General features: G+C 50.2%; 1 protein-coding gene across 1 annotated transcript; it reads right to left on the bottom strand.

The window, feature by feature from the left end:
* Window positions 1-21,469: 21,469 nt before the first annotated feature.
* Window positions 21,470-22,673, bottom strand: LOC144124132 (uncharacterized). Its single transcript, XM_077656794.1, has 2 exons — window positions 22,466-22,673; window positions 21,470-22,129 (listed from the first exon to the last, which is right to left on the bottom strand). The coding sequence occupies exons 1-2, from the start codon at window positions 22,671-22,673 to the stop codon at window positions 21,495-21,497; spliced, it is 843 nt and encodes a 280-aa protein (XP_077512920.1). The 3' UTR covers window positions 21,470-21,494.
* Window positions 22,674-24,850: the final 2,177 nt, after the last annotated feature.

Below are 24,850 nucleotides of genomic sequence, written 5' to 3'. Positions count from 1 at the left end.
ACATTTGAATGCCAAGATTGCACGCTGGTCCCTGCAACTTCAAGAGTACAATTTCACAATAGTGCATCGGCGCGGCTCTGTTCATCAAGATGCCGATTTACTTTCTCGCCACCCTTGTTCCGTGACGGCTTTGACGGACCTGAGGACTGCACAAACGCAAGATCCCGCCATTGCTGCCATAATCCACTCCCTTGGCACCGCCGCCGGTGCAGGCCTCCGCCAACTACGCCGGGTCTATCGAATGAAGGACGACCTCTTGTGTCATGTGAAGCGGCTCCGTGGTCGACCACCCGTCTGGTTGCCAGTTGTGCCGGCAACACTGCGGCCGCAAATCTTGCGCGGCTTACACGACGCTCCCACGGCTGGTCACCTTGGTCGCGGCAAGACCTACGCACGAGTGTCGGAGCGGTTTTGGTGGCCTAATATGTCCAGAGATGTCAAGGAACACGTGGCGTCCTGCCAGACATGCCAGTACAGAAAACCGTCCACAGGTGTAACCAAGCCACCCCCGCAGGCTTTTTCGCCACCAAGTTCACCTTTCGAGCTGGTTGGACTGGATCATTTGGGCCCGTTTCCGAAGACGCGTGCCGGCAACCGGTATGTTCTGGTTGCGATCGACTACTTCTCCAAGTGGGTCGAAGCACTGCCCGTTCCAGACACGTCGTCCGCTCATGCCGTCGCGTTTGTGGAACAGCATCTCGTTCTTCGGCACGGTGTTCCCCGGCGCCTCATCACGGACCGTGGGAGCTGCTTTATGTCCCATGAATTCGAGCGAGCCCTCCGCTCCTTCGGCATTGCGCATTCCACTACATCTGTCAATCATCCGCAGTGCAATGGCCTCGTGGAGCGTGTTAACCGTACCCTCACGGATATACTAGCATCATACGTCGCTCCGTCCCACACAAACTGGGATCGTTTTGTTTCTGCTGCAGCTTTTGCAGTCAACACTGCAGCGCAAGAAACAACGCATGTGACGCCGTTCTCAGTCGTCTATGGCAGAACGCCCTCCATCCCTCTCGACGCGCAGTTGGGCCTTCCCCATCCTACTGCGTCACCAGCTGAATCTGCTCAACGACTTCATTCCGCCCGCCTCGACGCCCAGCGCAACCTCCTCACGGCTCACGCGCGTGTGCAAGCGGCCAACGCGGCAGCACCACCACATCCCCCGTTCCGGCCCGGTGACTTGGTCCTCGTTCGCCGCACCATCCGTGCGACTGGCCGTGCCGCAAAGCTCTTGCCCCGATACCGCGGCCCTTACCGTGTTGCCCGACTCGGCCCCGTGACATACAGCCTCGAAGACCTGCCAGAGCATCGACCATGCGGTGTGCACCACATTTTCCCAGAACATGTTTCAAACATGAAGCGATATGTCTACGGCGCCTGCGGTGACTCCGACTTAGCTACCGGGTCCTCATCAGTGCCGTCGTCGCCTGCTGGCTCCATGCCTTCCCCACGCAATGCAGTCCCATAAACAGATCGCCGCTCAATATGCATACAACTCCCTGAAGTTAGCCTAACCGGTGTGGGACCTTCTTCGGCGACTGCAGACACCTTCGCCCAGCTCACACACTTCGAATTCAACGAAGAGTGTGACCGTTTCCTATCTGCGAGCCCACATTGCATCGCCCCAGGAAACCCTGCATCAAAGCACGGCCTGACTTCTCCGCCCCCCCCCGGTGGAAAGGTGATACGGGAATAAAAGAAGAGGCGGAGAGCGAGCGCGAGCGGCGAGCGCGCGGCTCTAGCACGAGGGAGATAGAACGAGAAAGCTTGGCCGCCGCCGGTCGTGCTTCGCCGGCTCTCCTCCGGACTGCTGCTATATTTCTCTGGGCGGGCCCGTGGCCACCCCGTGGCATCCCACACCGTAACAATATGGATGCTGGGAGGTATTTGCTTTTGGCTCAAATTAGGGTATAGAATGGTAGATCTATCGCCGTGACTCAGGCTATTATACAACCGCAGAATGGCGGAGTAAGTTTTTAGCAAATTTATGAAGGGCCGCTTGAATTTTTTTCGAAGACCCGCTTTTTATTTCGATTTTCTGAAGAACGGAATTGTCTGAAGGTCTGCACCTAAACGCAATAATTAAGACAAAGTTCAAGCGTTCCTGCGGTGGACGCTATGGTTGGCATCAATAGACCGCAGTTAATGAACGATCGCAAACGACTCTTTTCGCTGGGGATGACTATGAAACTAATGTCCACTGCGTGCACTTAAACTAGATTAAACTCAAACTCACAAAACAAAATGCAGATGTAAAAGAAAACGTTTGCCTTGTGGCCTCGGGAGTGCTCCGATATCGAGGGTCTTCGTGAGCATTGGTGAGATCGAGTCTTGGAGTCTTGGTCAGTTACGTTTTTTGCGTGTGACTAAAATTAGCTGGTGGGCTTTTAATGTCGTCGCTAGAGTCAGTCGCAAGTGTCTGAAGGCAGGGAGAGATATGCTACTCCCGATTTTAGCAGGCGTTTGATTCTTGGCAATCTCGGACGGCACCTCAATGCAAAATATACATGTAGGGGTTTGCTCTGCGGTGTTGATTGAGGACAGAGTTCAAGCCCGAGAGAAACTTTCACGCGCAACCTGCAGTGAACAGACGCGTCTTCAAAGAGGCGTCAGCGTGGAGCCAACATCCTGAGCGTCGCCACGGTGGCGGCGTCAACAGCAGAGGAGTCTTGCTGAGCTTTGAGGGAGAAGGTGTTCGCCGAGCATCAGCTTTGGCGAGGCGGTCGCTGCGTTGCGTGACCACTCGGATCTTAGTGCAGGTCTCCCCCGTGAGGAACGGCGGCGAAGAAAGGAAGGTGCCACAACTTTCCCACCGGCATGGTGGCACACCCTATTTGGATGTCGACCATCCCTCTTCCCTGAAGCGATTAACTTCGGCAGCAATCGCCTTCAATCTCAACGAACCGCCGGGGTTCGAAGTTGGAGGCCTTGCTGGGCACTGTACATTTAGTTGACCCTGGTTAAAGGCTGATGCAACCAGGACCTGCTTCCCATGGTACTGAATTTCACTCAATCACCAACTGCAAAGCGGGGAGGCGGACTGGAGCCACTCCAAGGGCAACGGCGCCACCTCATGCGGTGGGCGGCTTCCTAAGTCGTCTCGAGAGACCTCTATGACATCGATCACGTGCAGATTCCCTGGCTAGGGATTAAACGTGTGCGCCAGTAGCGTACCACTCGCTTGCTTACTCAGCATCTTCTCACGTGCTGTCATGTGCGGAACTTCACTGTTCTAAAATAATTGTAGTCTTCAGCTCCTTCCTCCTCTCGCTATTCACTCCACCACGTTTTCCTGATCCAAACCCTTCAAAGAACACAGGCTAAAACAGCGGGGAACCATGGGTTGTGTTGTGCCTGAGTAGAGTGTGGTGTACTTTTTTGTCCTCTTAGTAATCCTGGTTCCCCGGTGAATGAATGCGGAAAGACACGTGGCTACTCAAAATTAATTTAAATTTAAATTTAAAGACGTGAGGCTGTGACGCAGAAAGGGAGGTGGGAAGCGTGTAAAAGTCAGTGGCAAGGAATAAATGACACGCCTCCACACTTTAATTATGAAGTTCCAGGAATTTAAGAGGAAGAATATTCGATCAAGTGGCCTAAATCGGTTCCGGTTAATTAAACTAATACAAATTTGATGTTGGTAAAGCTGTCCCGTACCTTACTACAGCATAGTGATGGAATGTTGTACATATCACGATTTGTACCACTACCCATTCTCTGCTGCCACCATCGTCATGACATCATCCATCGCACTACAATATCAACATAAGCAACGACTGAACACCTCAGAATACCACCCACTTGCCACATAAAGTGAAAAACATGCTCCCACCAACAAATTCTAGCACAGCGGAAAGAGATTGTAAAAAAAAACAGTCCAACACAAGACAAATGTGATTACGGAGCAACACTAAATTTGCCGTGACAAATCTACATCATCAATCAGCAAACAGGTACATTGTTCACATAAAAAGTTCCAGAAATACTGAAAGAGTACAATACGTTGAAAGGTCTAAAATAAAGCACATATATTCAGCACACGCACTAACACACGCCATGGTTTCAAATGTTCAGCTGTCTTAGGCACAAATCCTGAAAACAAATACTAACACACGCCATGGTTTCAAATGTTCAGCTGTCTTAGGCACAAATCCTGAAAACAAATTGAGATTGTTCACCGTCAAATATTTGGTCAGCGAGTGAAAAAAAAACGTACGACCTATTATATGACCTCTATCTCTGCGAGTGTAAAACAAGTCAGTCCCATCAAAACAGCGAAATGCCGCGCGCTTGGGACGAGCGTGGTCAATTCGCGAGCGAAGGCCGAAACTGCGGACTCTTCGCGTAAGAACAGATCGCGCCGCAGTGGTTAAAGTGTACCGCCCGACTGCACCCGAACCGTCGCCAGGTGACCGTCACGCTGGACGCAACGGTAAAGATCGACGTGGAGTGAAATAAGCGGGTCGGCCCTCGACCTGGTATTCGCACGCGAACTATGTGCCCTTAAACAAAGACGCTCGGTTCCAAGTGCTCGCTGCGGGCCATTCCCCCCCTCGAGGAGACGGAGTCATGCGAGCGAGCACGCTGGCGGCGTGTGGCCGGTCTCTAATGCCGCGGCGAACTCGGGCATATTGAGCAGGGGTAACAAGCAGAAGACCCGAGGAGGCACGACAGGTTGCTAGCTAGCCGAGTCCGACTGGTTGTCCGGCACTGAGGGTTGGTCGCTGTGATGAGGTCTGCACGAAAGCAGGCACAGGCGCCGGAAGAAGGTGCGCTGCGCCTCCCGCCAGTAGCTGTTCCAGTTGGACGACCTCCGCTCTTCGGCCGCGTACGAGGCGCTCAGGACGTCGTACGCGGTGCGCGCCCCCTGTAGCCATAAGAAGTACTCGGGTGCCTGGTTGTCGGGCGGTCGCTCCAGGCTCACGTTTATTGCCCGCCGCGCCAGGGAGTCCACGCACTGATCGTACCGGAGGAAAGCCACCTGCGCCGTGTAGAAGCCGCGAAGATTTACATACTTGCGAGTTGTCTTCCAACACAAGCTTATCTTCCGGAAATCTTGACACTCAGTTCTATGCCCGCAGTCTCTAGCATGAATCTCTGTCCTCGCCGCCGACAATACGAGCAACGCATATGCCACGCAGGCCAACCGCTAGGGCTACTAAACGGCTTTGTTTAGCAAATAGGTACTTATCGTAGACAAAAGTTACAAACGAGCGAATGACGATCTCCAACTAGACCACTAACATTGCTCCAGGAAACAAACAGATGCGAAAGAAAAGATTGAAAGAGTAAGCGCTCCGGCTGCCGCCACGTCCGCCCAAGCGATTGCTGGAGCAAGTTACCCCCACATTACACCCCCCTTCCCCTTGGCAAGCCTAAAGTAGGTCTTGTTAATTAGCTCGCAATTTGCGCGAGAACAAAAACTGCGTGGTAAAATCCTGCGCTAATTTTGAACACAGCGAAGCATGAAGGAGGATCGAACAAATATTTATGTTAGAGACACCCCATGAGGGATAAATTTTATCTGCTTATGAATGCCCCATATCTTCATGACCTTGAAAACGTTGCAGCTATTTATGCTTCGGGAACTCGCAGTGTCCGTCTTTGTGATGCATTCTTTGTAGCGCTCGAATACACCTTCGTATACGCACATTCGCAAGTGCCCTCGTCCGCGCTCACATAGGCATGTAGTATCCGCATAGTTTTGGTGTACCTGGTTGGCTCTTCGGGTAAATGACTTAAAACGTATGACGCGATAGTGTTAATATGTTAATGCCCACATATATGCGGAATTCGCAATTCTCTACTTTACTTTGATAGGAAACGTTGGTCAGCCTCCCCCGGAACGTTTTTCGCTCACAACGCAGACGATGGCGCCGGATTTTCTGCAGAAAGGGACCCTTAACGCTATCGCGTTCAAAAACAAATGCATGCGCAGAGACACTGATAACAAGCTATCTTTCCAAGGAGATGTCTTACCCGCTACGTCAAAGCTGGGTGATTACTACTGACGAAAACTTAATAAGTGCACAAATTTTTCTTTAGTTAGAACCCTTCTTGGGCTGCTTCTTGCGTATGGCTGACGTCAAAACATTGACACCGCGCATATATTCCCAAAGTAGGGTAATCTACAGTAGGATACAATCACGAAAGCGGCGGCAAATGCCCCTCAAATGAGGCCTTCCAGCCAATGACGTCGACCGTTTGCCGTGACGTCACGGGTAATGTCATTTCACGGAAGCACTTGCCAGTCATCTGCGATTTCACGCTGTAACAGCTGATTTTTTATGGCCATACAGCAGTGGCTAGACAGGAAAGAGAAGGAGAGGATCTTTTCTCCCCGTGGCTTGGGAAGGGGGCTCCTCACCACCAACCCTGTACCCCGTCTAAAACCTCCCCCGTCACCACTCCGCACGACTCCTGGCCCGAAAAACCTACACCCACGGCAAGGAGACAAAGGACCGTCTCCTTTTGTTTCCTGCTAAACCTTTGCGGCATTGCAACCGCGACATCAGAACCGGTCCACGGCATTGGCTGGAGGTCCTCCTTCGAGGGACATTTGCCGCTACCTTCATGACCTCTATCCGACTATAAGCTAGCGCAGTCTAATTGCTTAGCAGTTAATTTATGGGTTCCAAAAATACTACCTATCAGCACTTATTACGATTATCAAAGGTTTCTGGCTCCTACACCGCTGTACTCCTACCTCGAGGATACAGCGGACAACACCGTGCCCAAGTAAGACCCTCACCTGTTCTTGACTCGTCCACAGTCCTGTCACGTTGCTGGGGACCACAGCTCGGAGCAGCTCTCGCGCCATAAGCATACCCAAGGTTCCCAGGGCGAACTCAAGTGGTACGCCCTCTTCGTACAAGATGGGCTCACGTCGCACAGCCCTTGGTACATTTAGCGAGTTAGAGGAAACGTCGTACACTACGCGGCTCTCGAAGAAGTGGTCGCAGTCGTGTCCCTCTGTGCCGGTGAGCTGGCGTGGTGGGTCCTCCAAAATTCCCATCTGGCGCGCCTGTCTCAGTTCCATGAAGAGTCCCGGAAAAAGGCTTAACGCTGATGACGTAGTCAGGTTCGGCACTCCGCTCTCGTCATTCGCGCTGGCGTTGAACGAAGCGGCAGCAATGCTCCGAATAGATACGCTTCCGAGCATGACCTTGGCGTTCCGCCTGAAGAGGTCGCCCATCCAGACAGAGCCCTCAGCATCCAGCACCACGGAAGAGAGTACGCGTTCGAAGATTGCTCTTGCCACTTTCTCGTGCGCACCCACAAACGTGGACGTCATCAGGTCCCTGGAAGCACTCAGTGCACTCCATGTAGCACGCAGGCACGTCTTGGCGGGGCCATCTGGACCGTGGGATCTGCGTCGGCGCAAGTAGTCGAAGCGCATCGCCTCCATTAAGACCTGGATGTAGATGTAGGCCACGCCGTAGTCCTTGCTGCCTCCAAAGAAGTCCAGTGCCTGTGCGATGACGTCCGCGTTGTCTTCGAGTGCTCTGGAATGCCTGCCCAGACGGCTGCCGGATGAAAGAAAAGCATTAATGGCCTCCAGCCACTGCTGGCTTCTGACATGCTTCAACAGTGAACCAAAAACCGAGACGTTGTTCTTCTTTCTTTATTTGTTTTTTCTTAGACATTTGCCTAAGAGAGGACTGAGACTAAAGGCTTGGTATCGCCTCACGAGGCCTCAGCCCCCTGGGCATGACAACGAGGCAAACAATTTATACATATATAAATACATATAACAGTGCGGCTGGGCGGCACACAAACAATATCATTCGTCAAAACACCGGCGCCGCTAGCAATGAATGGACCAAGCAGTCTTTCTCCGCGATGTCGTTGGCGCTGAGAGAAAGTACTATGTTGCCATGCTTCTTCAACAGCGTCGTGGAGATGCCGATCACGTGACTCTTGAGGTAGACGAGCAGCTCGGCCGTCGAGTTCTCGCAGCACTTGTTCGCCAGCGAGCGGCCGCGCCTAATCCGAAGGCTGGTGGTAACGTTGGAGATGCGCACAAGTCGCATGTTGAGCAGCGTGTGAACGCCTTGTGCCAGCGACAGGTTAACCACGCGTTTGATGACTTCGGGAAAGGTAGGGAGGGCGAGCAGGTCGTGGTATCGGTTGAACGGCCTCAACATGTCGGAGGGCTGCAACCCACGGGCGCTGAGAAACCGGTGGCAAAGCTGGTAGAACTGCGCCAGGTTGAACAAGCGGGGCGACACGCGGTGGTGCTCGTCCACGTCGTTCAGGCTGCTGTTGAGGTCCCGCAAGAGGTCCCACGCCGCTGTTTCCAAGAACCCGCCATCGGAGCGTCTCAGCCAGCGGCGGCAGACGTGGCCGTAAAAGTCGTGGCACGGATCGATGGACACGTCGATGAGGCGCTCCCGGACCCGCAGGGGGCGCTTGCAGCTCAGCGTGGAACAAGCGTCCAGGTGAGGCGCCGATTTGGTGCGGAACAGCAAGAAGAGCAGCACGATTGCAGTGGAGATAACCACGCAAGGGAACGCAAGCACGTAAAGCGGCACGAGATGGCAGTGGTGCTCGATGAGTGATGCGGTCGCATGGGAGATCTCGAGGATGGTGGTGCCTCCGACTGCACGCAGGCGACGCATTTTTCGTAGCGTTTAAGGGAGGTTTAAGGGAGCACAGAGCATGGCGTAGTAAGCTAGTTCCATTCTCCGGTATGCAAAGCGCGTGAATAATAATGAACTAAGGGTGAAAAAACATGTCTGGTTGCTTTATGCTTTCTTGCTTCGCTTGACGTTCGTTTCTTAGTTATATTACTTGCTTCCTGGTTTGGTTGTTCGCTTGCTTGCCTTTGTCTTTTCGATTATAATGCTTTGTTGCTAACACATCTACATGCCTACTGTGCAAATGTCAGTAAGGCAGCCGCCCAGTTTTCAGACGGGCTGCGAGAAGCAGCAATCGCTGTTTAGTTTGAATGTACAGGTCACTTCAATGAGCATGGTGCTGCCATGCAAAACGAAGCCGCGTTTATTGAAGAAGCTTATGCGCTGACAGATTTCCTCCACGCTGTTGCAAACGGCAGAACGAGAATGCTAAAGGAACTCACACCAGCCCCTCATTTCTGCCCTACCGCCAACGCCAAACAGCTGTTCACTTACTTGTCGCCTACTAGGTCGCACCCATGCTCATCAACACATAGGACCGCCGTCTAAGACAGCAAAATAACCAAACTAAACTGCGACTGTTCTGTCTATACTGACTCACACACGTCTCGAAAGAGTGCGCAACCGGACCGAAACTTGCCATGTGCCCAAGTTCCATGAGCAGCTAGCTTTACCAGTTCACAGTTTCTCTGACATATAGAAAGACGGGCTTCGTAACACCAAATATTCTTGCCGCGAGAAGCGACAAACTACACCGTATACGAGGCAGTGTTAGTGTGCTCGAGAATAATAGTATACGTGCCACTTTACTTACATCGAACTGAACACTTGCGACGGGTAAAATCGGATGGCATGCCGTGCGAGCCCTGCGTAAGAATGAATAGTGAGGCTATATTTGCGCGATTGCTGAAGAAGCGTCGCACGCGCAAGAAACATGGCAGCAAAGAAAATTTTGCACAGCGCATGGATAATGTGGTGTAATGGTTGGAATAGTAAAGCTTGGAATATGATATTGGTGCACTTTTCATACGAGGCTACACTTCGCTTACATGAACATTCGCTTTCTGTGCATCCTCGCGTGCGAAAGAATATACAGGCCCTGCAAAGGGTGCTGAAATCTGTCCGTTAAAGCAATGTGTCTGCATGGAGCCAAAAATTACGCAAGAAGCTTTCAATAACTCTACGATAACATGGATACAGCCAGCTCCCTTAGCTCTTTCATTTTACACAGCCTATGCAGGGTCAGTCGCGATTTCTTTCCACATGTACCATCACACCAACATGAATCAAATAGTGCTATAGAAGCGAACGTTTCGCATTGCATCCGGTGTGCCCATAGAGGTCAAACAAGTGCGCACACGAAACACACACGCTTGCGAGCATTTCCCAAAATGAGCTGCATGTCTGTGAGAGGGAATAAGAGGAAACTCTTGAAGAAATGTTGGGGATATAGTGGAGACGTTGCAGGTAGTTTGTTTAATGTAACGATTCCCTTCCGATTCCATTAATTTGTTTTTCCAGCTCTGTTATTGTCTCTAAAGACGCCACGCCCAGTACTCTTTTTGTGTTCCAACTGATCACGGTGAACGAGCACCAGGGTGCGACGTGCACTGACGTGTTGCACTTTCGGGGATATCACCCTGAGGAAGGAAGGAAGGGAAGGAGGAGGAGGAAGACGAGGGATTGGCTAAATATTGGGAAGCTGGTTTTCCTTTTCCCCCTGTGCCTATGCAGATTCTTTCTTTGTGTACAACGCATGCGGTGAGTTTCTAAATCGCAGGTAATATCTATGCAGTCTTCCGGCGAGGGCAGGTCCCCTTGGTCGGCTTCCCTACCGCCTCTTGAGATGCCTCTGCAAACATTTCAACACTCCGGCGTCCGCAGTATTCCTGCGGCGCTGGTGCCAAAGGATGGTGGTTCTATCAAAATTAACAATCCAGGGCCTTTTCGAGCTGCTCTTCGGGCGGCCACTTCATTTTATGAGGCAATCACTGAGGTAAGTCCGTTTGGACGTGGCGGGATTCTGTGCCGTTCACCAGACCTGCCGTGCGTAAAGGATCTTCTAAACTGCTCTTCTTTTGGGTCTCTTTCGGTAAGCAGCTTCATGCAGTCTCATCTGGCATGTACAAAAGCTTTGGTTCGCGCTGTGGACTCTTGCTTGTCTCCAGTTGAGACCTTCGACCTTCTCTCTGCAGCGGATGTTGTTGCTGTGTATCGCTGTAGCCGGGAGGGGAACAATGATCGGGTGCCAACGAAAACGGTTATTGCCACTTTTGCGGGTACTGCCTGCCCCTCAGAAATAAAAGTATGGCCGCTAATCTTCCATGTAGATCCCGTCTATGCCACTAAGCCGTCTAAGCCACTGCAGTGCACCAATTTCTGGTGATATGGCCATAGTGCCCATGGCTGCAAATACACCTAGCGCTGTTGCAAATGCGGCAATGACCATGCATCAAATTTATGCTCTGATCAAAACGAGAAGTGTTCCCTTTTTGGTGGATCTCACGCTCCAAATTGCATGGTTTGTCCTTCTCGGGGTTATGAATCGGAAATTCTAGACAACCGACCGCAAACGCTGTTCGCGGCGCTATGCAATGTCAGAAATTAAAGAGAGAGCTCACGGCTGTGCAGGTGTGTCAGCCCGTTCAGGAGTGACACTAGATTCGTCTATCTCTCAGGCAATAGTGACTGCTGTGGAAGCTTGTATGGCTGAGATGGTCCTCAGGATAGTGTCCACTGTCACAGAGTGCATATTTAAGGCTCTGGCAATGCAGAATACCCAGGCCTTGCAAACTGGAATGACTTCTGGCATGTGAGACATTCCTTCGTTAATGACCCAACGTTCCTTGCCTGAGCAGTATCAGCCCCACAAACAAGTTACTGCTGTTTCTCCACTTCCTCGGTCCACTAATTCAGATAATGCTCAAATTATTCATGATGCTGAGATGGTGGATTCGGATACGCGAATCCTCAAACTCAGTGGATGCCCCATGTCTAACTCTTCTTCTCCACATCCTCAGCCGAAATCAAAGAAGCAACAGATTGGCTCTAAGACGAAAGAAACCATTTTAGTGCAGGCAGGTGCTGCTTCCCAGATTTCTCGACCGCAGGGGTGTTAAGAATTCTCCAGTGGAACTGTCGGTCACTTCTTTGAGGTTCAACACACTTACTGTACCATATATCACAACATAATCCAGGCATAATTTCTTTACTAGAAACTTGCCTTACATCCGAAAAACACTTCCATTTGCAAATTTATCCATTTCGACAAGATCGTCAGCCAAGAGGAGGAGGCTTACTCATGCTAGTTTCTTCTAAATTTAATTTTGTCACGGGGCTAAGATTACTTTTCAGTCCTCTACAATATACTGTGAGTAATTGGCTTTAGACCTTTAAATTCAAGAGTGCTATCCGTTTTCATTAGTAAACGCACATTTTCCTTGCTGTGTGCAGGGTACCAGGCTGCTAGATCTCCTGCTCCTTAATTGTAAGAAGTCAGTTATCTTGGCCTGTGACTAATTTTCATCGTGTGTCGTGAGGCTTTAAGACAGATTTCTGTGGTAAGCGCCTTTGGGAATGGGTTACTGATAACAACCTTTCATGTATGAATTCAGGTTCGGCCACATTTCTCCGTGCACAAATTCGATCTGTGTCAGATTTAACTTTCACCAGCCCTAGTGTTCCTGTGCTCAATTGTTCGACTGTGCACATTGTGGAGCATCTAGCGATGACATACCTATCGTTTATGATGTTAATTGCCGCTTAACTCCGGCGTGCTCTCAGTTGAGGTCATATATTAACTATGACCAGTTTCAGTCCTCTTTGCGCTCCACTCTTGCTTCAGCAGTTAATTCTACTGAAGAGCATACAGCAAAAGGCATATGCTTGGCTAGTGAGGAATGCCGAAAAAAGTCCGCACTTTTGGTACGTACATAATGAGGGAACACCTCAGCCAGATGGTGGAATGTAGATTGCTCGCGGGATTACAGACGCAGAAAGGCTGCATGGAAGAAGCTCCTACACAATCACTGCCCAAAAAATTGGTATGATTATAAGTTACTTGCGCCTACTTTTAAAAGCCCAATCTCACAAGCGAAAGAAAATTATAAATCCGAGTATTTTGATTTCCTATCAAGATAAGGAAATCGTCGCGCACTTTCCGGATTCTAAAGATCGCGGAAAAAAACCCCGCAAGAAGTAAAAGAAACAGTTGAGACAATTGCCAAAGGACTTGAGCAGCGTTTCGCCTCTTGACTTTCTTGGCGCTCGCGTTGGTGGCATCAGTGGACAAGTTTCAGCATGTCACCCCTATTACCCTTCCCGGGCTTTCCCCCGATAGTGTTGAGGTTGCCAACTGCTGCTCCTGGCCCTGATAGCGTAACATCAAAAATGTTAGGGATCCTCTTTGATGATTCTCCTACATTCTTATTGCAGTTGGTTAATTTTTCAATCAAACATGCATGGATTCCTCCTGAGCGGAAAATCGCGAAAGTGATCCTTTTATCTAAAACAATGGTGGTGGCTATTCTCTGGATAATATTAGACCACTTTCATTGTCATCAAACGTAGTAAAGTTAATTGAAAGGGTCATACCCCTACGTGCTTCGGAGCTTGTGGACCGCAATAACATGCTAAGTCCATGTCAAACTGGTTTCCGTCAAAAATTATCAATATGCTCACACAGATCTTGAAAGCCGCATTCGTCTTGCGCGGCACCAAAAACTGCATGCTGCGTTGGTGACATTAGATGTAGCCAAAGCTTATGACAGCGTAGAACACTACATATTATTTCTAAGATTATATACTCTGCATTATCCGAATTACTTGCGTGGATATCTGCGTTCCTTGAAAAGAGACAGTTTTTTGTATACTGAATGGTGTGAATTCTGGAAGTTATAACTAATCCAGAGGTGTTCCACAAGGGGCAGTCTTGCCGCCTGTGCTCTTTTATATTCCAATGAGCTCTCATCCCAGCCATCAAAACATTCGCACGTACGTCTATGTGGACGACATTGCATTTTTCACTGCAGCAGCTAACATTCAATCTCTCTATGTGCGCCTGCAATCGTACCTGAATTTGCTTGAATGATGGCTGTGTGACTTACGTCTCACCTTAAATGAAAACAATTGCGCTGTACTTGTTTTTCAAATGAAAGATCCTGTTCACCTGTCTCTCAGCTACCAGCGACAGAATACTCCTCAAGTTAAGTCATTAAAATATCTTGGCGCCATTTATGATGACAGCCTCAATCACGCTCTCACATTGACTATGTTGCAGCGAAAGGGGCTCGCGCTGTGGGCATGTTGCGTAGATCAAGTAATCCCCGGTCTGGAATGCGGAGAGACGCACTTTTGATGACTTATGTTTTGTATGCCCGACCAATTTTAGAATTTGGATCTGTGCTGTTTTCTGCTACGACTGCTTACAAAAGTCGCCTGCTCTTTCCTTTGTAGCGGGAATGCGCTTCGGTTCTGCCTTGGCCTCCCCAAATTTGTGGCCAATAACGTGCTTTATTTTGAAACCCGTATTCCTCCTCTATCATCTAGATTTCAATTACTAACTGTTCAAACGTACCTAATGATATATGAATCAGATTTACACCGCTCCTTGTCTGTTTTTTTGTTGCCAGTCGACCTCCTTTTCTGGAGTCCACTGGCCCAGATTTCACTCCCCGCAGGTACTTGTGGTACAAAATTTGCTTGAACCTTTAAATGTTCTTTTGTATAATATCCTTCCGACACAAAACAGTGGGTACTCTGTAGAAATTGTCTGTGATGACATTTTCCCGAAAAACGCCAAGTATTTATCGCCCCCCAAATTTAATGAACTCTTAGAAGACCATTTACAAAGCCAACCTATTAACTTAACGATAGCTACTGATGCCTCCCAACGTAATGAAAAGGCAGGGGCGGGAATATATTGCCCGCTTCTAGATTGGTATTTTTTTGTGCGACTTCCCGACTACACACCAATTTTCCAAGCGTAGTTTCTGGCGGTGGTACTTCCTCTTCGCAAACTAGAGCCAGCTTTCTCTTCAGTGGCTGTCATTACAGACTCTCTTTGTAATCGTCCCTTGTTTCGGCTGTAGATTCGTCAATACTAAACACCTTCTATTCATTGCTCCCTCCTCATTTGAGCCTTGTTCACATGATCTGGGTGCCAGGTCATAGCGGTGTGACGGCCAATGAAGTTGCGGACTGCCTGGCAAAGGCGCCCCTCACTGACCCCGTGCTACCTATCGTTCCGGCTACAGGCTACATTACAGCAGCGAGGTTCCGGAGACAGAATGACAACTGGACCTCTTTTAAGATCTGATGATTACCTACACCTGAGGTATTCGTGGAGCAGGCAATCATGCCATTCACGGCAGGTTGAGGTATCTCTATCAAGGCTCCGCTGCCGGATCCCACCCTTAAATTTTTATTTGCACATGTCTGTGATGGCGCTTAATCCTGTCTGTCTATTCTGTGGTGAGCACGAAACCATTGACCATTTTTTGTTGTTTTGTCGCCGATACACCATGAAGAGAAGACGGCTTTTAGAGAAACCACTACAACAGCTTGGCGTCTGTTCGAGCAGCCTAGTCATATTTTCGTTTGGAGCCACCATGCTTGGATACAGCCACAAGTCTGTTTTACCGCCGTCCAAATTTTTTTAATGGAATCAAGGCGGCTACCGTGGTAATTTTCTTTTGTTAATTTTTGCAATATTATTTTTACTTTTACAATTATCATTATCATTTACCTACTCGGCAAAAAACATCAGTGTCGATTTCCTGCGCACGTTATACTTTTCCCGTTTAATTTATTTGTTCCTTTTTGTTTACTTTTTCCTTCCTTCGCATGCGGGAGGTGCGGGGTTCGATCCACAGTGCAGCCCCACCAGCGATACAATGGGTACAAGCTTTACCCTGGTCTGGTGCTTCGCTAGTACGGGCTGAAATGCTCGAAAAATGGGTCTTTGTCCCCACCTAGAGTAATAGAAAAATACCTTGTGCCATGGCGCTCTTTGGCCATAGACGCCCTTGCGCCATAAAAATAAATCATCATCATCATCTTCCTTCCTTAGCATTCATTTTAATTTCGTCCAGGAAATATGTACCTGAACAACTCTCCGTGCTCCCCAATTTTCTTGGCCAATCCCCCTATGAGGCCCTGTGCCATAGTATGAGGATAACAACAACAACAACGTCCTCACATAAACCTGCGAAGCACAAGGCCCGGAAATCGCTCTCAGCAGTTTAGAAAAGGCCGGACATGAAGAAAGCTGCACCGACATTCACTTTATGATTGTTGAGGATATTTTGGAAAATTCATTACTGGCACTATCGTATAGCATGAGTAACAAAGCAGTTACGCTCCCGGCATCAGCAGCTCACCGCGGGTGAGTCAGTAGCCACTTGTGGTGTCAAGACTTGCCCAGCAGGCGACAGGTCGTCTGTGATCTTGAAGGGCTCCTCCTGGGCGCTCATCGGAGAGCCTTTCGCCGCAGAGGCTCCGATCTGATGCACCAGGTCCTGAAACTGCACTCAATGGTTCAGGAAAGGCGCGACGTGAAAGAAACGACACAGAGATAGAGCGAAAGCTGTTAAGCGGCAACTCGATGAACACTTCCTCGTTGTATATGTGTGGAGCGCACAGCACCACGCTACGACGAGGGTCGAAAAGGGGCATGCGTCTCCATGCTCTTGGTGCTGGCTCGCTGCCCCTCTCCAGCTGACAATGTCAAGCCGTGAGCAAAATAAGTTCGAGAGCTGAAAGGATTCCAAGAAAATCTGGGGGAACCTGCAAGAGATTGAAGCCGTGAAGGAGAGAGTCACCGAGAGCCCAGCGGTCATCAGATTGTAGTAACCTGGCTATCTTCCGAAACGCCACGGCGATGTAGCCCGAGCGCCAAATATCTGCCGGGAACAGATCGAAGCGTCTCGCGCCACACGCATGCGCAGACCGGTTCAGGCTGACGCAAGTGTCCATCGAGTTGGCGCTTTAGAGCTTTGGTTTAGCCATTAAGCGCCGCTGCATTCTACAAAAATTATTGTGGGACTGTAAAAGTGAAATATAAATGTGCCTGCCCGTACAGTGGTATCTGTATATATATACAGTGTCAGCCTTAAGACCTTAATTACTGAGTGAATAAATTTACCCTAGTATATTTCTATTGAATGGCCGCCCTGGCGAGAGGCAAAATGGCGAGGAAATCGCCCTCCACGTTTTGGGGACAGGAAGAAGGGAATGCTGTGCGACAGGGCAGAGAGAGAGAGAGAAGTAACCGGGTGGGAGGGTGGGATTAACCTAGATGATTATACCAAGACTAAGAGCTTTTACTGATTAATATACTAATCTGGTGCATGTATTTTTTAGATATTCTGGAGATTCTTCAAATCTCATTAGAAGTTGTAGCACAAGCCATCATCAAAGAGTATTAGGATTGCTCTGCGCCTTGATGATAAACTCTACCCGACCCACAAAGTGGTCCCTGTGTTCAGGAGGCTCACATCCTTAATTACATATAACGGAACACTATTGTCACACCTGCACTGCATGTTCCAGCTGTCCTGCCTCTTATGCCAACCTCTCCCACTGTTCATCCTTCATGCATATAACATCCTTCAGCACATATAACTCAACACTCATGTAACACCTGCACTCCCTGTCCCAGCTTCCCTGCCTCTTATGCTAACCTCTCTCACTGTTCCCTGTCCTGCCTGATTGCTGTGCAATCTTGTTTCTTTCCCACCCCCTACCGCTCAGTCGGTACTTAGCTGGAGTGGCTTGGAGCTGGAGGTGAAGACGAACAGCGCCGGCTCGTGTTCCAGGCCGTCGCCGTCTTAGGCGCCAGATTGTAGTGCCCGAATAACTCCCAAACTACCGCTATTAAAATTCATTTCTTCCAGTATAGTAAATGTCCGTAATAATGCTGTAACGTCTAGACATGCAGCATACCGAAGCATCGCCGCAGCTCACCATGGGTGAGTCAGTAGCCACTTGTGGTGACACGACTTGCCCAACAGGCGACAGGTCGTCGGTGATCTTGGAGGGCTCCTCCTGGGCGCTCGTCGGAGAGGCCACCGCCGCAGCATCTTCATTCTGACGCGCCAGGTCCTGAAATAATTGCACTTAGTGGTTCAGGAAAGGCGTTCGAGCTTTGGTTTAGCCTAATAGCGCTGCATTCTATCGTGTTGTCACAAGCCGCCTCCTAAATACCGAAATGTACGGGAGACATTCCTCCCCCCCCCCCCCCCCTCGGAAGCCGGGCATGTTCCGACAGGAACCTCGGAGCAGTGAGAGGGCTGCTCGAGGACTTGACGGGGCCGCGCCACGCAACCTTGGCGGAGTAATATGGTATATTCGACTGGTCGCTTTAGATCGCTCTAGAGCGCCCTGAGAGGCGGCCGCGCATTCGGCTGGTCGAAACCGGCCTCTCTGACTACATTCGGGTGGTTCTTTCTGAGCGCTCGCCTCCAGCTCAGAGCGCTCCGAGAAAAAAAGTCGGAGCGGATCCGAGATGAGTCCACGTGACAGAGGCACTTCCGCCATTTCGCGAAAGCGGTGCAAGGCCTCGGCGTCCCCTGCGCGTAGGCAGAAGCAAGTGTACGCTTTTGACGCAGTAGTAGAGTCCTTGCTGCGTTGTGTTGTGCGGGTGCCGCGATGTGTGAGGCAAAATGTCCAAAAGACGTCGGACAACTACGCTAGGAACGTGGTCTGTGTTGCTCTCGCAACACAACAGTGATTTCAGCAGCAGCTCAGACGAGGACGACAGTGCTATCCACAAGGCGATGTTCAAAAAATGAGCGTCCCGTCAGACTTAAAGCCGTGGCAGCGATCGATACAGGCTATGCGGAGACCGCGACGCAAACTGTGTGCGACCGCGTGCGGCTAAGTGTAATCAAGAGACCTTACGTGCGGCTACTGTTTACATCAGCAGCGCTGCCGCGTAGTGGTTTGCGGAAGTTACGTCCCCCTTCTGCCTCCTGCGCTCCCGCTCTAACAACTCGCTGACCACTCGGCTTGACTAGTCTTGCTAGGCACTCGGCTTGACTAGTCTTGCTATGCGCTCAGAGCGAGAGCGGCTCCCACTCTGCCAGATCCTAACCGGATCGCGTTAGCGACCAGTCGAATACACCATTAGAAAGGCAGGCTCGTCCCGCCGACGGCAAGTCCGATTTGGGCCGATCCAGTCTCTCTGGTGCCCCCCGCGGAACCGAGCGTCCGAACGTCCTTCACACGAGACCGTGGTACGACCACCTCGCCGTCACCCCTGCTCGGCTCCACCGGAAGGTGAGAACTCTTTTCGCATTGTATATACCTGAACGATCTATTCGCACGCATCTACTTTCTATTATTTGTTATGTGTCTGAAGATCATAACAGCGCCTGTACCCTTTTAATGTTGTCTTAATTTATTTTTGTATCCATGTAATTAACCATGTATATACTCCGAGCTAATTAATTGTTCGTGCCACGTTATCCTAAACTTGTTGAACTTGTTGATTTCGTTTTGATGTGGCCATGCAACACTCTTCGTAGTATTTCCGTTTCTGCTGTAAACTTTTCCTTCTGTTATAAACACCCAGCTGATTTATGTGTACAAGCCAAAGTTTTGCGGGTTCCTTCTTTCGGTCCTGCGGACGCACAGGTCGACCGGCCTAATGAAATTTATGTGCCACAGGGATCCGTAGAGGAAAGGCAGGTAACCATTGAGGTGATCCGCTCATAACCTGCCCAAAGCGGAAGTTTGTGACATACAGCCTCAGCCGTTAAGTCCTTAATTGCTGAATGAATTCATTTAATGTAACATAATATATTTAATTCAATTCAATTAATGGCCGCCATGACAGGTGGCAAAGTGGCAAGAAGTAAATCACTCTCCACGTTTAGCGGCCAGGAGGGAAAGGGATGTCGTGGGACAGCGCAGAGACAGGGAAGGTTAGCTCAACTTAAATAGCAAAATGAGAGCTAGCAGTTTTCGCTTATTAATGCGCTAATCCGGCTGTCACAAAATTCGGCGCCATTTGGACAGCCGTCGTGGCGTGAAAGGAATTACGCCCACGCCCGCCGTATACTGTTCGAGAAACATTGACAAAAACCACTCATTGTCGACGTAGAGAGAGCGCGTAACCTCGAGCGCGACGCCCTGTCGAATTCCCTCGCCCGCGGCGGCGCCGGGTGAGAAAGAAGCGACGCGAGTTCACTGGATGGAAGTCTCCACGCCTGACCAATGGCGAAGCGCGCCCGGCGGCAGGGTGAGAGCAGTTGTAAAGTTTATACTGTGCGTATACGTGCGCGTCTGCCTTGGCGTGAACAAACGAAGACACGGCGCGCCCTACAAAGGAAGAACATGTAGTGCTGTCTGTCAGCCGGTTCCGTAGGTCAAGCTTGGGAGAAGCGCACCCGCACGACTCCCGGGACCTGCGAGGTAGTGCGCGCCAGTCTAGGGACATCACAGCCTGACCACCCGGTCGCTGGATTGTCACACTACTTGGTGAACAAATTGTTTTCTGTTTTAAAGCGAAAGCTTTACTACACCAGCCAGCGAGCCCCTTCGGCTCGTCGAGCCGTATGTCATATGGGTGGCCCACGAACGACCTTAAGCCGCAGTTGCCTAGCAACACCGCAGCCGCGCTCCAACAGATGGCGCCGCCGTCGACGCCGCTCGCTCCACCTCGTGGGAGGTGTGTGTGTGTATATATATATATATATATATATATATATATATATATATATATATATATATACGCTTCGCCTCGGAGTATTATAGTCGTTATTGAGAGCGCGAAAGAGACGGAACAACGACAGAACGGAGTGAGGAAGAGACAACGCGCTCAAGAGACGCCAGAAGTACGCGCCGCAGGACTCGAGAAGCGTTGTAACGAAGATGCGGCTAAAAGCAGTAGTGTCACGGGCCGGAATGAATCCAACTGCGGAAGAGGCCGGTTTGAGTTCTCGAGAGGGCCGGAATAAGACGCTGCGTAGACGACGTGCCGAGGAAAGGAAGCTTTCACAATTCAACTAGGGTTAACCAGAGCTAAACCGCAGCCAATTTTTGTTTCTCTCTCTCGTGTATTAGTGCATTTTAGGTGCAAGATCTCTCTTGTGTACTAATCTATATAGCGTTACTTCAAACGTGTTGTACTGTTTTGTTGGCCACTTTGTATTTGTTCTTACGACTGACTGGAAATTCCTCTGCATCGTATATATGCTATGTGAAGTTTTGTTTGTGAACCTTTGGCTCCGACTCATTTTCTGGCTTTCGACTGGCGAAAGCCCGGCATCAAACGACCGCCCCATTTGTCACTTGATAGGTTGTTATTGGCTGAGCTTGTGACGCTGAGTCGAAGGGCATCTTCTTAGAGACCAGAAAAGCTACCCCCACAAGCTTTTCTGGTGACGGAGTGCAGGCGAAAAATGACGCACAGGTGACACCAGTGCAAAGTCTTTTTTTGTGCAATAGCTCAGAAGATTTCTCAAAGTTCATTAGTAGTAGTAGCACATGCCATCATCATAAAGTATCGCAATGCTCTCCGCTTTGATCATGAACTCTACCCCGCCCCACACACTGGACTTTCTGGACTGGAGGCTCACATCCTTTGACAGATACAGCTCAACACCCTTGTGATGCCTGCACGACTTCATCTGTACAAATTGCGTCGCGATCCTCGATGTCAAATCTGTCCTGCTCCTTATGCAGACCTCTCCCTTTATTCTCCTGGCTTGAAGCTGGAGGCGAACAGCGCCTGCTCGTGTAGTAAGCCATCGAAGTCTTAGGCGCCTGAATGTAGCGCCCGAATAAGTCCCATACTGCCACTACTAAAATTTATTGCTGCCAGTATAGCAAATGTACGTCACAATGCTGTTACGCTCTCGGCATGCAGGATACCGAATCACCGCCGCAGCTCACCGTGGGTGAGTCAGTAACCACTGGCGGTGACAAGACTTGCCCCGCGGGCGAGACGTCGTCGGTGATCTTGGAGGACTCCTCCTGAGTGCTGATCGGAGAGGCCACCACCGCAAGAACTCTGTTCTGAGGCTCAGCCTTCAGCGCAGCCAAAGTGGTAGCCCTCGAAGTGTTGGCTGTCGATGGGCACGTGCTCACGCTGGCCAGCGCTCCAGCCTCAGCGTCGGGCGCCTCTGCCGGCTTGCTTAGCTGATACCTCTCACCGTAATCCGGTGGAGGCTGCTTCTGACCCGACGACATCGGCGACAGTGGTGAACATGGTGACAGCGGCGTCGACGACGATAGCATTCCTTCGGCGGTCGCGGACTTGCTGGTCGCCTCGCTTGGCGAGACCCTGGTGGAAGCGGTAGTGTGCGCTGGCAACGGATGGTTTACGGCCGCGCCCGGATGGCCTGCGCGTGAGCGGCTGCCCTTGGAGCTGTTCCGCTTGTAGGAAGAGCGCCTGGAGCCGCCGGCCCTATGAGTGGGCGGGTCGAGCGACTTGCCACTGCTGATCTCCGGCGCCGGTGCTGGTGCCACATCGTGTACGGGGGCTGCAGTTCAAAGCAACAGTATATAAGACGATCCGGGGCTGAATACCGATATGGGGCCGAAGCGAGTTCAATACGGGCAAGCCAGATGCCCCCTTGCCATGAGCATCAACCTGAACAAAGGGAGGGAAGAAAGCCTCAGCCCGCTGGCAGGTCTTCCGAGAGGAGCCCTTTGGTCGAAACGCCAGTCAGTGACCTAAACCTTTCCTCCCGCCTCCTGTTCAAGTTAGTGCTTTCAATAATAACATGTTCCCTGCTATATATCTACCGCAACTTCCTTCCAGAGACGTCACGCAGCATATGAGACCTCGGAGCCGTGCGGCGCCCGGCGGTGCTTACCGGTCGCGTGATCGGGACTCGTGACCACGTTGGAGACGGCCGAATGCGCACGGGAGGCTGGCCTTGATAGCGACCGTCTCTTCCGTGGTGTCTCTGGACGACCCTTAGTAGTCACTGGTAGCCCCTGGGCCGGGCCGCCAGACCCAGTCGACTCGCTCGTGGAGGGTGCCGCGGCCTCTTTGTCCGCGATTTTCTCGCTAGGCTGCATGCGAGGCGGCAGCAAGGCAGCGTTTGGCGAGCGAGGATAGGACCCCAGCAGGCTCGATTCGATCGGTCACTGAAGAGCGCTGGCTGCAATAGAACAGTGCGGCTTCTTGGGCGTGTCGCACGAGACTGAGCCCGAGACTGCGCGATGCTGTGCACGAGAGAGATCTTCTTCTTCCTCTCTTTCTTTTCCTTCTCCTAACCCCCTCTCGGCTGCTCCCGGAATTTGACGCTCGTACATACGTTAAACCTCCCCACGAGGTGGAAATCCTTCGGGAGTCCGACACATGCGCAATTGAAGGTGTTGTCCAGATCGGACCTCGACGACGAGAAGAAACTGGTCAGCAGTGCCCGAGCGGCAGTACCCTCCAGTGGAGTCTTGAACGCAGTTCACCACTCACGCTGCATCACCTAAATATTTGTACAAATAAAGTTATTACCACCACTCTCAACTACTGCAGCTCTGTCTACTTTCACTTCTTCATTCCTCCCTTCCCTCTCGGCGCAGCTGAGGCGCCCGCCGCGAAGTGAGACATAATTGTGCGCCATTTCCTTTCCTCAAAACCTACTTTGCAATTTTTATCGTGCGCGGATGTATTGATCGCCACATGCCCTAACACTCGAACTTACGAACGAAAGAGACGTTGTATAACACCGAGGTCGTCAAAGGAGTAGAAACACCTAAACTCGATAGCATGATTTTTTTTCTTTCTAATGATGCTTAATACTGGCATTCATGGGTCCCCACGTAGTCGTGGGTCGCCTAAGACTATATATGGCGGTCGAAAGAGGATTCTGAGCGTCTGTATTATTTAGGAACCCGATGATAACGCTCCGAGCATTCCTAGAAACTTCGAATTATTGTTCAGTGCGGCCAATTTTTCTATTAAATTGAATTAAACGTAGCGGCTCCCGCCCTTTTTAATAACTGACCTCCGAAAACAGGAGACGACCTACGCGTGGAATGCCTTTCAGTGAGTCGTGTGGCGGCTGTCTTCAAAGAAGACAGAGCCAATGTTAAAGTTTGCACGTACTAAGGCGAAAGTCTTTCTTGGCTCATGAGTGTGCGCAGGAAACGTGTGCAATAATTGCCCGCTCCACATGTCAATGAAACGAATTGAAAGAAATTAAAGAAAAAAATGAAAAATAATAAAAATAATAAATTGGAAAAAAATTAAAGGTAGAATGAAAAATAGAAGCGATAAAATACAAGAATATAAAAACAAAGAAAATAGAACAATGAAAAATGGAGGGTAAACAGAGGACAGGGAAAGGATTTCGCATTTCCGTTCATAAGCTGACTTAGTGCAAATGAATATTTTTGTTTCTCGACTGTCTTCCGGGGTAAACCTATTTTATACGTCTTGCATAAGCGTAGTCACCCAGCGTGAGGGACACAGTACTGGTGGGGGCTGCTCGAAATATTACAGCACTAACGTCAGCTGTCCGCGGCAGATATATACAGCAAACGCTTGCTATCAGTAAAACGCACTGCCAAAGCTTCGGGGCGAAGCTTCTAAAATTTACATAGCGGGAAAAGAGGCGTGATCGTCAATGCGAGTTTCTTCGAACACAGGACAGGGATACCGGGAAGTATTTGCTTTTGGCTCAAATTAGGGTACAATATCGTAGATCTATCGCCGTGACTCAGGCTATTATGCAACCGCAGCATGGAAGATGGAGTCAGTTTTTAGCGAATTTATGAAGGGCCGTTTGAATTTTTTTCAAAGATCCGCGTTTTATTTCGATTTTCTGAAGAACGGAATTGTCTGAAGGTCTGCACCTGAACGCTATAATTAAGACAAAGTTCAAGCGTTCCTGCGGTGGACGCTATGGTTGGCATCAAAGGACCGCAGTAGATGAACGATCGCAAACGACTCTTTTCTCTCGGGATAACTTTGAAACTAATGTCCACTGCGTGCACTTAAACTAGATTAAACTCAAACTCACAAAACAAAATGCACAAGTAAAAGAAAACGTTTCTCAGGTGGCCTCGTGAGAGTTCCGATATCCGGGGTAATCGTGAGCATTGGCGAGATCGAGTGTTGGAGTCTTGGTCTGTTGCGTTTTTTTGCGTGGGGCCAAAATTAGCTGTTGCACTTTTAATGTCGTCGCTAGAGTCAGCCGCAAGAGTCTGAAGGCGGGGAGAGATTTGCTACTCCGGATTTAAGCAGGCGCTTA

The sequence above is a fragment of the Amblyomma americanum genome, chromosome 3 (assembly GCF_052857255.1).
Source record: "Amblyomma americanum isolate KBUSLIRL-KWMA chromosome 3, ASM5285725v1, whole genome shotgun sequence".
In the NCBI taxonomy this organism is placed as follows: Eukaryota; Metazoa; Arthropoda; class Arachnida; order Ixodida; family Ixodidae; genus Amblyomma; species Amblyomma americanum.
This window is presented reverse-complemented; position numbering and strand designations above follow the sequence as displayed.